This window comes from Ruditapes philippinarum, unplaced genomic scaffold (assembly GCF_026571515.1).
Source record: "Ruditapes philippinarum isolate M1 unplaced genomic scaffold, ASM2657151v2 ctg1023_1_1_1_1, whole genome shotgun sequence".
In the NCBI taxonomy this organism is placed as follows: Eukaryota; Metazoa; Mollusca; class Bivalvia; order Venerida; family Veneridae; genus Ruditapes; species Ruditapes philippinarum.
The window spans coordinates 107,313-124,090 of record NW_026854204.1 but is presented as its reverse complement, the minus strand read 5'-3'; the positions used below and the strand labels follow the sequence as shown (position 1 = coordinate 124,090).

The following is a 16,778-nucleotide window of genomic DNA, read 5'->3' as shown; positions in this document are numbered from 1 at the left end:
ATAGGTTTTACCACATAACAACTTTATAGCACGGCAACACTTTCGTTATGAAATAAAACTCGATATATTTTCAAATAAGGTGACAGTTCTTTTTCTAAAATTAGGACCTACACATCTACCGCCCTTACCCTTAAATTATTATTGCATTTTTGTAATCATTTCATTTTTCATTTCTGCGGAAAAAGTGTAGGCACGTGCCTACAGTGCCTAAAGGAAGCTACGCCACTGAAATTAAGATATAAATTAATTAAATAGTATATTAATTAGTTAATTAATATAGAGTAGATCGATTTAACAAAAACTCAACGATCGGGTAACGCCGATAGTCAGTTGTATTGTTCCTCGTGAAATTTATATAAGTTCAAATAAGAACACCGTATTTAATTGTTTTAATTGTAAAACATTGCATTTCGCAAACCACAAAACGATTATTTCGAAATAAGAGCTCATATATAGCTGAACACAGGACATACAATGATGAGGTCCAATGTGGGGACAAGCTATATTTACGACCTTGGAATAAACGTTATCAAACTGTAGATCAATAAAGAAAATGAGAATATCATAAGCATGTAAAAAAACTAACATAAATAAAGCTGTCAAACACTTAGACATGGCTATCTTATTTCGTGTCACCCTTTCGGTTCCCCGATGCGGTTGACTTGGTGTGACGTCAAGCGCACATTTCATTTTATTTATGGATTAGGTACGAGGTCATAGTTTATACATACGGGCATTTCATTCTTTGCTAGAAAGATGGCGTCCACAGCAGGCAGCACGGCCGTTGATACCACGGTTTCAGGACCACAGAGTGGAGGAATTACTCAAAGATTTCAGGATTTTGGAAATTTTCTTTACAATTCCGAAGAGGGTAAAGTTCTTGGCCGCACTGCAAAAAGCTGGGGTAAGTTTAACAACGAAAACGCGACAATAATTAATTTAACCTTTTCGCCGGTCAATGTTTTTCCACGCTTGGATTGATTTGATATTGAAATGCTTTTATAAAATGAAATTGATATTTGATGTTCTGTAACTGTGTGTTTTTTGTCTCTGCCTTGTTCTGTTTTGTTATCTTTGTTTTTATTTCCGCACTGCAGTCGTATAAACTTTATCAATACCCCACCACTTTTTCGTTTGCTCGGCTAGGATTTTTGAGTATTTTACAGTCATTTTATTATCATTTATTAATTGTGGTGGTCGTTTTTTTGTTTTCTTCAAGTATTTTCATATTGATATTTGCTTTCTATTGCACTATATGTGTCAGGAACAATTTTAGCTATATAAGGCATGAAGAAAATGGATTCAGTTTCATTTTACCTGCGTTAGTAGTTTTGAGAGGTCACCTTGGATTGAAAGATGCCCTGAGGGCTGGTTATGTTTCAAGACAACTTGTCTTTATTGTCATACTTGACAGTGTATGTCTTGATGGTCTTGGTGCATAATGTCTAGCTTTATCATACAAAATTACCACTGAATTTCATGAATTACAATTAAGGAAACATTGTTTCACATGAGGGATGTAGTTAATTACTTTACTGTAGTAGAACGATTTTTGCATGTAATTTATAAAACTAGGTTAACTTGCCTGATGAATTAATTTAGTTTTTTTTTGTTTAAAGGTTCATTACTTTGCTGTGTTAACAGTTTATCGGAAACCTCGAGTCAGAATGACATGTCTAATCCGGCGGCACGAAATACCCAAATATAGCCAAATATACCCAAATATAGCAATATTTATTTTTGTTTGTATAAAATATAGATAATAATGAGAAATAAATAAATATTTATAAAATAATATGACTTAGCCTGCTATAACTTTCATTCATTCCGTTGAAATGGACAGTTAAGATGTTGTAAGAAAATAAAGTTGTGACATTTGCTTATCTATTATGAATGTACTTGAAATTTTAATTCAAGATATGAAATTTGTTGTCTACACTTACATTTTTAAGGTGCAATTTTGTTGAACTTTCATATCATATAGAAGAAGAATGTCCATGTTATTAAAAAAATAGCTTTAATAGAGTACATATACTGTATTTTGGTTCAAAACACAATGATAGGAAAATGTATATTTGGGTATGTTTCATTATATCTTAGTGAAAGTGTATATTGTATTCATGATTAAAACAGCACTTTTTTAGTATTAAACATTTATTTTAAGTATAAATGGGCAATATTTGGGTATATTTAGGCAATATTTGGGTATATTTGGGCAAAATGTGGGTATATTTGGGTGTATTTGGGTATATTTGGGTATTTCGTGCTGCCCGTCTAATCTTACTTAAGCCAGATAAGTTTTTGCAAATCGAGTCCATTCAGTTGATTATTTATTTGGCAAATTTCTCATATGATTTCCAATACTAAAGATTCTAATATATTTAAAGAAAAAAACACCAAAATACAGAGAAAATGTATCCGCATTCAGAATTGAAAAAACAAAATATAGACCATTCAAATTAACAGTTTAAATTATTTATAACCTGTGTCCCAGATCTTTATTATATACTAGTCTCACATATATTTTAGATTTATGATTTTTATTTGGGTGATGTTTAAAGTGACATTAAAATGATGGGGTTCATCATAGGTCCCAGTCTCTGCAAGCTAGCAAAAATAAACCTTTTATATGACATCACTGATAACTTTTTTTTCATTATCTAATATTTAGTGTTGGCTTCTTATCATAATTATTCAGTCATGAATGCTTATGTAACATTGATAAGAAACTTAACATAAGAAAACAAATATTATTATCTTAATAGTGTTAGAGATTAACCAGTTTATAACAAAATTATGGCCTGAAATGTGAAAAAATTATATAATAGTGTTAAACCATGTAGAATTGACCGAGTGTCTTTGATTTATTTCAAAGATTCCAAAGGTGGAATGTATTACTTTAAGCGTCTGTGGAATTGACCGAGTGTCTTTGATTTATTTCAAAGATTCCAAAGGTGGAATGTATTACTTTCAAGTAAATAAAGATGACACATAATTTTGTTTATGTTTATAACTTATATTAAAGCTTTTTAGTAAGCAGATATACCTTGTAAAAATGTCGTACTCCAGTGATTTTTGAAAACACATATTATCAGTGTATTTAAATCATTATCTAAGTTGTAACACAATAGGCCTACATAATGATGTATAATGTTAAAGTCATTGTTATTTTGTAAATAAGAAATTAACTTGTAGTGAAAATTGTGGTTAACTCTCAAGTTTTTTTTAATGAATAGTTTGGCAAGTCTCAAGTTTTTTTAATGAATAGTTTGGCAAGCATTTATGAATATATTTCACCTTTTCTTTGTCCTTAATTTTTTTCTAGACCAGTGTGATTTTAAAGGGCCTTCAAATAAAGTATTCATCCAGAGTACAAAGCCTTGCCTCTAGGCACACTTGACACTATTTACCTGCTCTGTTTGAGTGTCCCCCTTGGGTCAATATCTAGATAAGGCAAGATATGCTTGACTGGCTGTGTAGTAAATAGTGTAAGGTTCTCCATGGGGAATTTATGTCAAAACTGCCCTGATAACAAAGGAGTCCTGTCATATACAATAACAGCTTTTCATTTGATGATGTAACATAAACTGCAGTTACATTGTCTGCTTTCTTGTATTGTGTGTATTTATGATTGAAAATAGTTATGAAAGAGGTACAAACAATTATTCAATAGCTGTTTGACTGTATACAAACTTTCCAATGATGTTACAGTTCAGCTGAATTAAATTTGGTTCAAGCCTATTTGCTTTGGTAGAACACATAAAAGGAAACATTTAAGTGGAGAAAATTTAAACGAAACATATATAGGTTGGCTTACATACATATAGTGTAGATCAACACTTTCATGTACTTTCACAGTTGTTAGCTAGATTTGTGTCATGAATTATAAATTGACATCAGGTTGTGTACTATCATGTCAGTTTGCCATTATGAACATTGGTCATGCCCTTGTAACTTTGTAAGATGACTGATTCTCAATTTTGACCTAGATTAATGTAATATTTAAATAAATAAAAAAAATCATGATAAGTTCAATATTATTTTCTTAACTGTCTTGTTTGTTTATGGCACTTTATTTTAAGGATTCTAAATTTGGTACTTGCTAAATCTGTTGCAAAGTTGAAAAATTTATGGTTGAACTATGTTCTGACAAGTATCCCTGCTATTAATGACAAAATTTGCCTTTCATTAAAACAGAACACAACCCTGCCATTTCCTCTAATTTTATATGCATTTTGATATTTAAGCTATATATAGTAACAAAAAGCCATAAAATTACTAAAAAGGAAAGCTGTAAATAATCCTGGTTAAGTATTTACACACCTTAGGCTTAAAATAAATGTAGACAATAGACAGTATTCAGACCTTTGTATTGAGACTAAAGTAATTGTACAGGTAATTTTTATATCTAGAAAACTTGTTTATACAAAAATCAAAATATATTATCTTTGTATGTATTTTTTGCCTTTTCATTGTTTCAAAATGTAAATGTTTGGTTTGCTAAGAAAGCACTGTATAAAAGGTATGGTGTTTTACAAGTTGTTCAGGGCTCCAGATAATTTTTTAGGGCAATGAGTATTTACTCATTGATTTTTTTGTGAATGAGTAAAACTTGAAATCTGAAATTTGGCAGGAGTATTTTTACTCCTTAAAATGTATGTAAAAGAGTAAAACATTTATTATGCTTCCATGTTTATTGCATTATCATACTTGTAATACAAGATATGTTTGTTTTTTTCCACCTTTGATAGTCCATACGTACTGATGTATAATTTTCTCCCAAACTGGTTCACTTACTTATTGAGTTAAAACACTTGACACCCCACTCTTAATATAATTTATAGACTAAAGCTGATAACAAACTTAAAATTTATTTGCCCTTTTTAAAGGAGAGTATTTAATATTCAATAGCATTTTATTGATTGGCAACTTTTATGCCATAGTACCACTTCTATGGAGTATTGACTGAAACTCTCCAGTACAAATAATGTACATGTTATAACCTGCTCACTCTGCACCCAGTTTTCATTGCTGAAGCATTTTAACAGTATTGATGATAATGAAAAGCAACATGTATATGAGCAGTAATGAGGCAAGCAGTACACAGATTAATTAAGACTGCATCATCAGAATTTTTTATTGTGGGCTGATGAATCTCCTTGTCTAGACTTGCAGCATGGTTATTTTATTTTTCCATTGTGTTCTTTTTCCCCATCTCGCCCGCTACCATTACAGGTGTACCCAAAGTTTACTTGTTGCTGTAAGATTTTGAATTTTCTATAAAAAGTTTTTGTGTTTTCTATTACTAGATTTTGAGTTTTCTATTAGTTTAATTTTTAATGAAAATGATCTTGTTTTTTTCCATAATTAATGTTTTAATTTAATCAGAATTTTTCTTTATTTTTATGAATCATATTAATTTAATAAAGAAAATTAAATATATCATTATTTTTATATGACATTAAGTTTTCTGCATTGCTTGATGCATCTTAATGTAATAAACAGAGTGTACAGTGTCATTAAATGTTAAAACAGTCAACTTTTATTATCATTCATGACATATTTAGGACATGAGAATGAATTATTAAAATGTCACTCTCACCATAGATGCTTGAAGAATTTAAAAACAAATTCACTGAAATTGTTTGGCAAATCAAATTATTTAATGATAACTTTTTAAAATAGATAACTTTTTAAAATAGAACAACTTCCTCAAATTTGATGTGAATAACTCCATAAAATTTTGATTTGTAAAGAAATTCATAGCATATTAGTTAATCATAATGTACTTAAGGGGGGGGGGGGGTATTTAAATCATTTATGGAGGATTTTACTTCGTTTAAGCAGCTTATATGATGAAAGGTTACTTCCTCATGATAAGGTGTCTCAGTGGCATATTTATTGATCTAATTTTCATATCTTGTGATCCAATAAAGGGTTCTTGGTGATGTTTGAGACATATTTTGTCTGATATAAAAGCTGTATATCATGTTTGGTTGTTGTCTCAACACTAAGTCAGAAACTTCCATGACTGTCATGAATCTCTTTTTGAAATGCATACCTGGCTTCTTGTTAAATAAGCTCTTTGCCTAACCTTTTCTTGTTTTACTTTAGGTATTTTGGTGATTTTGATAAAATGATCTTGGAATGTTGATGGTTTTGTTTGACATGGCTTTATTTTGCAAATGTATCTTGTTTCTAGGATTGGGAGACGGATGAATTAATCTAGATGTACATTTATACTATCTTTGTAGCTGCCTTGTGTGAGATGACAGTTTTCTCAACATAGATCTCTCTTCTTCCCCAATTCTTCCTTAACTGTCAAAAGGTCAAGGTTTAAGTTCATGTTGTAGTAACTGCAGTGTGGAAAGTTTCTCTGCCAATCTTCTACTCCAAGAAAATCGAATTATTCACCACATATTGTACATGTATTAATTAGAGTATGTTTACATTTTGTTTCAGGTGAAATTACACTTTTCTACATTATCTACTATGCCTGCCTATCCGGATTCTTTGCCGGCATGTTAGCCGTGTTTTACCATACATTGGACTGGAATGTACCTAAATTGCAAGGCTCTGATACATTGCTCAAACAGAATCCAGGTATTTATTATGTATTATGTATATAACAAAGGATGTAGGGTTTCTAAATGGTGAAGGTTTTTACTTTGCAGGTGAAATTACACTTTTCTACATTGTGTACTATGTGTGCCTTGCGGGATTTTTCTCTGGGATGTTGGCCGTATTTTTCTCAATGTTGGACTACACTGAGCCACGATTAATGGGCTCGGACTCATTGCTCAAACAGAGTCCAGGTACTTTTTGAAGCATGTTAGGCATGTGTTTTTTACCTGTATTTTTGCAGGAGGACTTGGGCTATTCTTTGGAGTTTACTACTCTGTATTGGCACTGTTCTTTCTTGGTATGATAACAGTATTCTACCAGACCCTTAACAGTGATGTCCCCCGCTTGACAGGTACCGACTCTCTCCTTAAAGCCATTCCAGGTATGTGATGGATGTGCTCATAAAGAAAACTGCAATTCATTGATGACCCTGTAGACCATATGTGGTATATCATATGTTAATTATTGGATCACTTAACTGATGAAGCTGATATATATTCTTTAGGTCTACAGTTTAAAACAAAGAAAAATTACTATGTAAAAGGATCAAATCCTTTTTTGTCTATTTTGCCTTCCTTATGCATCATAAAGCAATAGTAAAGTAACGATGCCTGGTGTGACTTGAAATCCAACCAGAATAGGAATGTGTACCGAAAAAATAATTCTGGACCGTGTAATATGCTTGTCTGAAATATTGGAGAAAATTAATAAGGAATATTGTTCTGCAGTGCTGGACATGTGCAGGTTTCTGTTTGAGATGGAGGGTATTTATTATGTGATGGATCTAAAACAGTTTTAACTAGTAAGCATATGGTCTACAGGAAAGGGTTGACTGACACAAAAGCACACCATCAACCATAATTCCCTATCCTCTTGCAATACAACATTTTGTGTTCTTCATTGCATCCTTTCAAAATAAATATCGAGATATATAAAAGTGACTTAAATTACCATTTTTAAGAGCAAATTTTGGTCATGTGTCAATTGAGATAAATGAAGATGAAAAGCTTTAATGGTGGTTTCCAAATGCATGGATTTTCTTGTTTGGTTTACATTTGTGATAGCTTTATTCAACAATAGGGGGCTGGAATTACTTTATTTAAAAGGATGGTCCATTAGCATATTCAATCTTTCATGGGCATCCTTAGTTGAGACATCATTGTTGACTTTAAACCACTTGCCTGTCAGTGGTTCGACTTTAAACCACTTGCCTGTCAGTGGTTCTACTCGGGTGCTGAATTGTGCCTGAAATAATGAACAGAGCGGCAGCTGAGGTCTTACTCCACCAGTAAAGCTTGAAAGTCGCCATATGACCTTTACAAGTCAACATATATATATATATATATACATGTGATGTAAAACCCAACCAAAAATATAAAGCAATCTTTCAACTATATGGAAAAGTCCATTAAAACCAGTTTCTAATTGCTCTGTTGTCTCTTGTTGTTTAATAGTTAATTGGTAGAAACAATATTGAAACACTGTTGACTTTATTGAAACTTCTTTCTTATTTATTTATTGCACATTCCATTACCTTAATGCACATTAGTATTCATCATTATGTGTTTTAAAACACATCTTTATACAGTATGTACATGACACAATCTAGTTTACAAAATTTATGGTCTGGAAACAGGTAAAGTATAATAAAAGTTACTTCTTTTCTTCCAATTTTATGCATGTAGGGAAGAAAATTTTTTTCATTTAAAGCAAATTTAAGTGCACTTAAGTTAGCATCTTTACGCAATAGTAAGTTTAACTAATATCAAAACATCAGATTTACTCAGTATAGAGTTTCAAGTCAAATATATTTGTAAATTACTGAAGTTGTTTGTTTACTTTTTAAAGCTGTTTGTTATTTGAGTACTTGACCTACTTTTTGCTTATTTATGGCCAGTTGTGCGTCATTCCTTAGCTACAATGGCTGTCATGCAGTGTTTTTAATGTTGGTGCTGTGAATACCTTAAATGATATCATCCAAGACCTTGCTGTCAAGTTCATTATTGAACTGATAATACTCACATAAGAACATTTTAAAGTAATAAAACTTCCAAACTTTTGGGGACACAATTATTATTGATATAATTGTTATCATTGCATCCTGTACTCTGACAACCAATTTTTATTTGCCTTCATTGATAAGGGTGACCCTTGTGTACAAGTTCACAGGGTTTTATAGTGTTTTTTTTTTCTGAACCGGTTAATACTGGTGCAAAATATGTTTTACTGGTAAAGTGAAGTCTGCTGATGACTGAAATTTTGTAAGAAAAGCATAAAATTTAAACATCATCCACATTATTTTGTAGCTTTTTCACTCAGTTAGAAAAAGGTCCTTGCCATCTTAAAAGGAAAAAGTCATGAAATAATAAAGGTAAATTAGGGGAAAATAGTAAAAGGCTCTGAACTTTTAGACAGCTATCAGGAAAAACAGTGTGGTCCAGGTCTGAAATGAACTGAATTTTATTGTCTGTATTCATGAATAAATAAAGCCCCATAATTGTTTTTATGGTTTCTTGTTTTATTCACACTGTAAATATTACAAATTTCACAACAAAAGGATTTATCCAAAGTTGAAACCATTAACATAATTCATGCATGATTTTGTTGACTTGATTCATGTTGTTGAAGCCTATAATGTGATTTGATCATCCTGTATGTTTGTGGTAAGAAGGAATAAGAAATCTTAAACATATTCTGTTTTAAAACTTCTTATGATTGATATAGGATGTTTTTTCTAATTTAAATAAGTAATGGTTTGGTTATTAATTCAAAGTATGTAACATTATTTATATGCTTGCAGAAGTGGTAGGTATGAAATGTGATATAGGGGTCATACAAATGTAGTTGAAACTATTGATGTATTTCAGTTGTCAAGGTGATACCATTTACAAACAGAATAATTTATGCTTCATGAATTCTGAATTTTGGGAAATTGCATCATTACATATCTGTAGTTTATAATAATATCAATAAAAAATAAAGACGAAAAAGAGTGGAAAAGCCTTTCTGTTTGTAATGGTTTTGCAATATGTTTAATTTAGAATATATGCATTGGAAGTTTTATGTTTCATTATCACAGAGTAACACAATCATTGACAATGTACAAGTGAAATAGGAAGTTTTATACGTTTATTTTAAAGATATAGTTAAACTATGCTCATCTTTTGGTAAAATTCTTTTATTGAAATTATTGAAATCTTGTAACATCATGAATACCGGTGTGTCTAATTTGAAAAAGTGAATGTATACGCTATGTTAGGGAAGCTACATTCCCTTTTAATTGCCTCTTCTTCACAATTTATTTAGTGATAACCTTTCATTCATGCACAGGTTTGGCTTTTAGACCCTTACCAAATGTAGAAACCACTTTGATCCGATTCAACAAAGCCAGGGCATCAACATACACACCCTATGTGGACCATATAGAAAGTTTCCTCCAATGTAAGTAAATTATTGTAAATTATTCATAATTTTTATGTCTTTAAGAAAAGTTACTTTATATATTGTTTGATCTAGAGAACTAGTGTGATTGTACCTTTCATGGACCTCTTATCATAGGTTGAGATTTTAAGTTGATTTTGTCAACATCACTAAGATTAAGATATGTTTAACCTTAATCTTCCTGTAAGTAAGGGCTTAGGGTTTGGGCTGAAACTGAACAAAATAAATAGTACAGACTTCTTTAATTCAATCTTTACTACGCTGATATGATTTTTCCGCCCTTAATCTTAAAACATAGCATCGGTCCATAGTGCTCTAATCTGCTTATATACTTAATTGGTTTAAGATTCACAACAGTGCCTTGCTAAGATAATATTTAATTGTCAAGTTGTGATGTTGTTGATGTTTTTAGACTATGAGAATGAATACCAGCAGACAGAAACCGGTATCATGACTGATTGTTCTACCTTCGATAAGTTGAGACCAAGTGAGGATTGGGACAAAGCTTGCCGATTTGACATCCAACTTCTCGGGGCAGACTGTGTCAAACAGCAATCATTTGGTTATGAAGATGGTCAGCCATGTGTTCTTCTTAAATTGAACAGGGTAAGTAATAATTGTTTTGATAAGTAAGAAATGTAATGGCATATCAGTTTAATTCTGACACAGTTATTGCCCGATCCTAAATGCATGTTGAGACCCCAAAAAAAAGAATTTATCTTGAAACAAGATACAATGTTGGAACTATTTTTTAGTATTCAGAAGTAAATGGAAATACAATTTTCTGTATTATGTAGTAATTATAAGTGTCAGAAGATCAGGCAAATCCGAATGAACACTATTTCGACACTTATAAAAATGCAGTTTTATAAATTACATAGGTAATGAACTTTTGCATATCTGAAAGTGAAACTTGGAGAACTTGAAATTTGGAACATTTGTGCTTCACAAAGTATACTTTTTTCTCAAATTCAGAAGAGTTAGGTATGACAATGTGCACAGTGCTAGGCAGATTTAGTAAACTTTGCACCTGGTTCTGTTATGTAAATCTGTGATGAAACACTTGTATAAATTGTCGAAGCACTTGTAAAAATGGTGTGATAGTAGTGTGATAGTTTCACTGTCTTCATTTTTGTTCTTCAGATCTTTGACTGGATGCCAGAACCCTACACCAATGATACTGTTCCAGGAGAAATTGCCGACTATTGGGAGGAATATTCAATTGCTGTACACTGTTACGGAGAGGTGAGGCACAACTTTGTATACAAATCTTGAAAAATGATCCATTCTTTCTAAGGTCTTTATGCCTTTTGTTGTAACAGTTGCTTACCAGGAGTCTGGTTTTTGTGGGCAGTATAGTGTAATAAGTATAGTGTAATATACTAAAAGTAATGTTAAAAAAAAAAATCATGTGAATATGGCTTCTAAAGGTCTTTATGTGCCTCTTCCAGAAAAGCTTGATAGGTGCTTAATGCCTTAAACAGGGTCTGTTTCACTAGAAAGCAACCAGAAAAATATAATATGGGTTAAAGCAAACTGAATACTTACCATTTGATCATATTATTATATAATTGTGTTTCTTTTTCTTTCTTTTTCTAGAATCCATCAGACAAGGACAATATTGGAAACATAGTGTACTCACCACCATCTGGTTTCCACTTCAAATACTTCCCATACAGGAACCAGCAGGGATACAGGTCCCCCCTTGTATTTGTGCGTTTTGATGATCCAAACCCAGCCCAGCTTTACATGGTCACTTGCAAAGTGTATGCCAAAAACATCCAACACGACTCAATGGAACGATCGGGCATGGTTCACTTCGAGTTAATGATAGATTAATCAATACATTGACTTTTTAGAAAATAAAAACTAGGAAATGAATTTCAAATTATTTGAAGAAGCAGAAAATCAAGGGAGGTTATTCTCCGTTATTCCTATAAGGGGAGACGAATCTCTTTTGCTTTATGTTGACTCTTTATTCCATAACCTCGAACGTGTGTCGTAGTTGTCCAAATTATAAATGTATTGTTTCCATTTATCATCACAAAGAGTGTTTTTATGTTGCTCATTTCCATTTTACTTTTTTTTTTAACTTTGTATATTTTTTAAAACAAAAACAAACAGAAAGATGTCTTTGCATTCTTTTGAAGTTGATAGTAATTTTCATTGATTTTTAATAAAAGGAATTTAAAGGAAAACAAAAAAGGGCTTTTATTTGAATAAAAGTGAAATATTGAAATAGATGTTCATTTCCGTCCACAGTATCTTTTGCATATCTTTTTAAGTATAGCTTAAGAGAAAGTAAATTTATATCTGAATAATTAGATTTAAGAGAACTTTAAAAAAAATTTATCATTTAAATTATAACGACACAGCTTTCGATACAGAAATACCATCACATCTTTTGTTGTGACTTTTTGTTTATGAGGCATTTTTGTGGTAGCTAAAGTCATTCATATAATTCTCATATTGTGATTGTGGAAATGTGAAATTTTGTGTGGGTTTTTGAGAAAAAAAATAAAATAGTGCATTAATAGTTCAATGAAGATGTATATGGAATTTGTTGCCGCCCTCACAAGGCTTGATTTTTCATATATTTTGAAAATAATTGTCCTGTATGTGTAGTTGCTGTGTCTATTTTTAGACACTGGTTACTGTTGTTTTTCTATGCACTTGTGTTTTTAAAGTTAAATTCCGATCAGGGTGGTAGAGAGAGAAAAGAATGAATGGGTAGTGTTTCGTCTTTTTAAAAAGTTTTTTTCAGATGAACACGTTTTTTAGAGCTTTTGTATATTTGCGATTTCGCTTTTCGGACTTTAAATTTTTAGAATTTAAGACACAGCACTGCTTCTGTTTCTTTTAATATGAATGACAAAAAACAAAAAAGGTTGGCGGCTAAGTAGAAAAATTGATTTTGAACTTTTTAAGGAAGTTACAGTTTTTGGTTGTACGAGTTTTGATTTATTTTGTAATTATGTTTATTTAATACAGGAAGAAGAAAAGATTTTTTTTGGATAAAATAATATTTAATGTTATGTGAAATGTACATGTCAATCTTCAAAGGAGTGCGTTGATTTTTTTCGTTAAAACATTTTATACGGGTGATATGAGGACTGGTTCCCTGGGTGTTTGTGCATCAGACTCAATGATAAAGTAAGAAACAAAGGACTGGTTCCCATTTTCATTATCAGACTGGTTTCGAAAAATAATGAGCTTACATAAAGCTTTACAAGGCTGTTTCCAGGTTCTTTACTTTTTCTTTAATTCTGATGGATGAAGGGAGTGTGTATATTCCTAGACTTTGCCGTCTAGGATTATATTTCTCAGTGTCTGTGTAAGATATGGTGGACATTTTTGTGATTTTTTCATTGTTAGTAAACGTCCTTGTACATTCCTTTGTAGATAAACCGTTGAATTTTATAACCATTTGATATATTACAAAATTTAGTTTAAAATGTGCATTGTGTTGTTGTTTTTGTATAACAGAAATGTCAAGTAATACAGTTCACATTTTAAGCCAAAGATTGTCGTATATTACTGTATTTCATTACTGATTCTCATGCATGTACTCAACTTAAAACTCAACTCAAGTAAAAGAAAGTTTTCCAAAAGGACTGTAATGTTATATTCATTCAGTAATATTTTCCAATCTATACCAAGTTTTTAAATCACTTACACCACATTTCAGTCATTTAAGGAATGCAATGCTTCTGTATATACAGTTCATATATAGCGATGAAACTTTTTCTTTAGATTAAACAGCACCTCATGTTATAAGTAGTAGTGTGTTTACGATTGTAATTATGCATTTTATATCTTGTTAATCAGTAGAAGTTAATTTTTATCAGTACATTTTTATGTTATATTTTAATTGTAATATAAAAAAATAAGTTTGTTCACATTTGCATTCAGCAAAAAAATGAGAGGATTTTACTGCAGGAGGCAAAAGAAAAATTTAAGCTGTCTAGCAGTGGCTGTGGAGAAAAAACTTTTCACAATTGACTTAATTTTGCAATCTATACGTATTTGTTTTACATAGTTGTTTTGTCTGAGAAGTAAAATTATCGAGAAATGGTCATATTGGTAATTGTTCCGGTTCCTAACGTGAATTCTCATCTGTCGATTTTCTATGGTCACATGTAAAAATCACTAAATTAATATATTACACAATTATTTTCCTTTTTTTTATCATGCATCATTTTGAATATAATATATTTACTGTTTTTAAATTATGATAAGCAGAAAATTAATTTTTCTCAATTTTCCCTTGTGTTCAAAACAATACAAGATTATATCAAAAGATTTTCATTTCTCCATATGTGTACTAATGAAAGTGGTTCGAGTTGAAATATGAACAAGTTTTAGATATGAATACAATAAAGAAATGCAGAAGTAAACCAGTTTCTAGATATGAATTAACAAAGCTGTGATAAAATGGGATCTAGACTTGCAGTACTGAACAATGTTGAATTATATATAGGGACATATATATATGTGTTTGTAGTAATTTGTAGTTAAAATGTAACCAGTTTGTAGTTTAGTATACTCAAGATTTTGTTAATTCTTGTTGGTTTTTTTTTTTATTGGGGGGGGGGGGGGGGGGGGGGTCAAATTTCATTTTAAAAAAAATTGGCAATTAAAATCCTGTTCTAACACTCCACTGTAAAGGTTACCTGAAATTTGAACGTCAAGATTAACTGCACTATATCTGTCTGGCTGCATGCCTTTCTTAGATACTCATTGTTGATGTTATTCACTTAGCAAATAGCCTTTTTATTATTACATTATTAAGCACATATGTTTTATCTGATTTTCTTTATATGAACAATTAAATTTTACCATTAAAAATATTTAAAAATAAAGAGTAGAAATGGTTCAAGTCACATGACATGGAAGACGCTTGGTAAACGACAGAGTTGGTGGTTATTTATAGACACATGGACTCACAGATATAAACAATAACACTCTACTTCCTCGTTTAAATGAGCTTCTTTTTATAACTTGTGCTTGACATGTGGAGCAGTTGACCTTTTTGTATCCCCACCATATTAAGACTTTTTTCTCTGTGTTGAGGAAATGTCTTTTATGTTTTGATACAAATTTCATCTGCTTCAAGAGATTTCTTCTGTTAAGTCAGAAATTAAGAAGGAAATAACTTATTTTTTTCGGTTAGGAAAACTTGAATGCAAAACTTGAGGCGTTGTGACCTTTAAATATTGTACCCTAGGTGTTGTAAACTGGTAGAGGTGATATATAATCTGTTGTTCTTTTTTCTCTCTCACCGTTTTTCACAATCCTTATTATATTAGTTTAAATTAAGCACAGTTGAATCATAGTCAAAAGTTGGTGTCGGGTCTTTTTTATTGTTTTTACTCCCAAGTAGATTAGAAAAACCTCCCTATATGCATGCATCCCTCCGTTCTATATACCAGAGTGTGTTATTTTTGTGATGTGGCCTAGGCTTTAGAGATTTTAACCTGCTTTTAGCTGACAATGTATACTTAATGGCTAATATTTTTATTTTCGGGAAAGAATTTGAAACATTTAACAGATACTGCAAGTACTGTTCCCATTTTAAGCTTCTGCAAAGTATGTATAATGACTGGTTTCCTGTTATAATTTGTACTAAAACTTGTTCAAGATTTAAAAAAAAAAAAGCACAGAAAAATAAACTTATGTGGAAATATGTACACTGTATTTTATGCTCGGGTTACATGGAGAAAGATGTTTTAGCAAAATTAAACTGAAATGAAATAGAAATTTACATTTGATAATACAAAAAATTGTTTTGCCAGTTTAATTAATTGATAAACATTTAAAGTGATAATCAGAATGTTATAATCGTTACACTGTTGGAACGTTATATTCCTAATATGTACAATGATTAACATTAGTGTAAATTCATCTGAATGTTGTGACAATTTGTATTTTTTACCTAGTTATGTCAGATGGTGGCCAAGTATTCAATATGTTATTATGAATCTCATAAAAAACAACAGAACTTTTTAACATTTCATGTGTAAAACGGGAGATATTTTGTGGTAGAGAGTGTAATTTGGGTGGGGGAAAACATAGTAAAGGGGCCTCGGGGAATTGTTTGAAGTGGAAAAATATAACCAATAATAAAACTGAGTGAGATTTTATATTATTATATCTTTGATGTAATGGTAAGAGATGAACAATGCACAAATTGTACTAGCATATAGGCATTGAAACTAAATAAAAATGTATGAATGTAAACTTTATGTAATATAATTAACAAGATGTTTTTATCTGCAATAAAGATTGACTAGAACACAATATTATCAATTTTTGTTATCTATTTCTTACAGTTGTTACTAAAAGTATTGAATATAATATGAAATGTTGTGTCCTCTTTTGGTGACACATGTTTGGTAATTCACTTGAAATTAAAGGCACATTAAGCCTCTGATGCGAATAAATTTCACCTTCCTTAAAGAATGAGTATTATAACGTTAAAATAATAATTTTAGATCCTTGTTACCTGAGAGGAGTAGCGCTAAATGTGAAAATATTTGTCAAAAAAGTAGCAAAATGTAAACAAGTAGTATTTTTGACTTCCATACAAAATACTTAATCACTATCACTGAACTAAGTGCCAAAATAGCAACAGAAGGAAAAGATGATTTAAGCGTTTAGAAATATATAAAAGTGCACCAAAGATGAAAGGTTTTTAAGGAATGAAATAAAAG

The 16,778-nt window shown here is 31.0% G+C and overlaps 1 protein-coding gene across 2 annotated transcripts; it reads left to right on the top strand.

The window, feature by feature from the left end:
* Positions 1–727: 727 nt before the first annotated feature.
* Positions 728–16,365, top strand: LOC132739423 (sodium/potassium-transporting ATPase subunit beta-like). 2 transcript variants are annotated; one of them, XM_060727138.1, is made up of 6 exons: positions 728–904; positions 6,675–6,815; positions 9,955–10,065; positions 10,478–10,671; positions 11,209–11,310; positions 11,665–16,365. In XM_060727138.1, exons 1-6 carry the CDS (start codon positions 757–759, stop codon positions 11,902–11,904), a joined length of 936 nt encoding a protein of 311 aa, XP_060583121.1. In that variant the 5' UTR covers positions 728–756; the 3' UTR covers positions 11,905–16,365. The 2 variants fall into 2 exon arrangements, with proteins under 2 accessions (XP_060583121.1, XP_060583120.1); XM_060727137.1 differs by lacking the exon at positions 6,675–6,815 and adding an exon at positions 6,463–6,603 and having other exon boundaries at positions 731–904.
* The last annotated feature ends 413 nt before the right edge of the window (positions 16,366–16,778 follow it).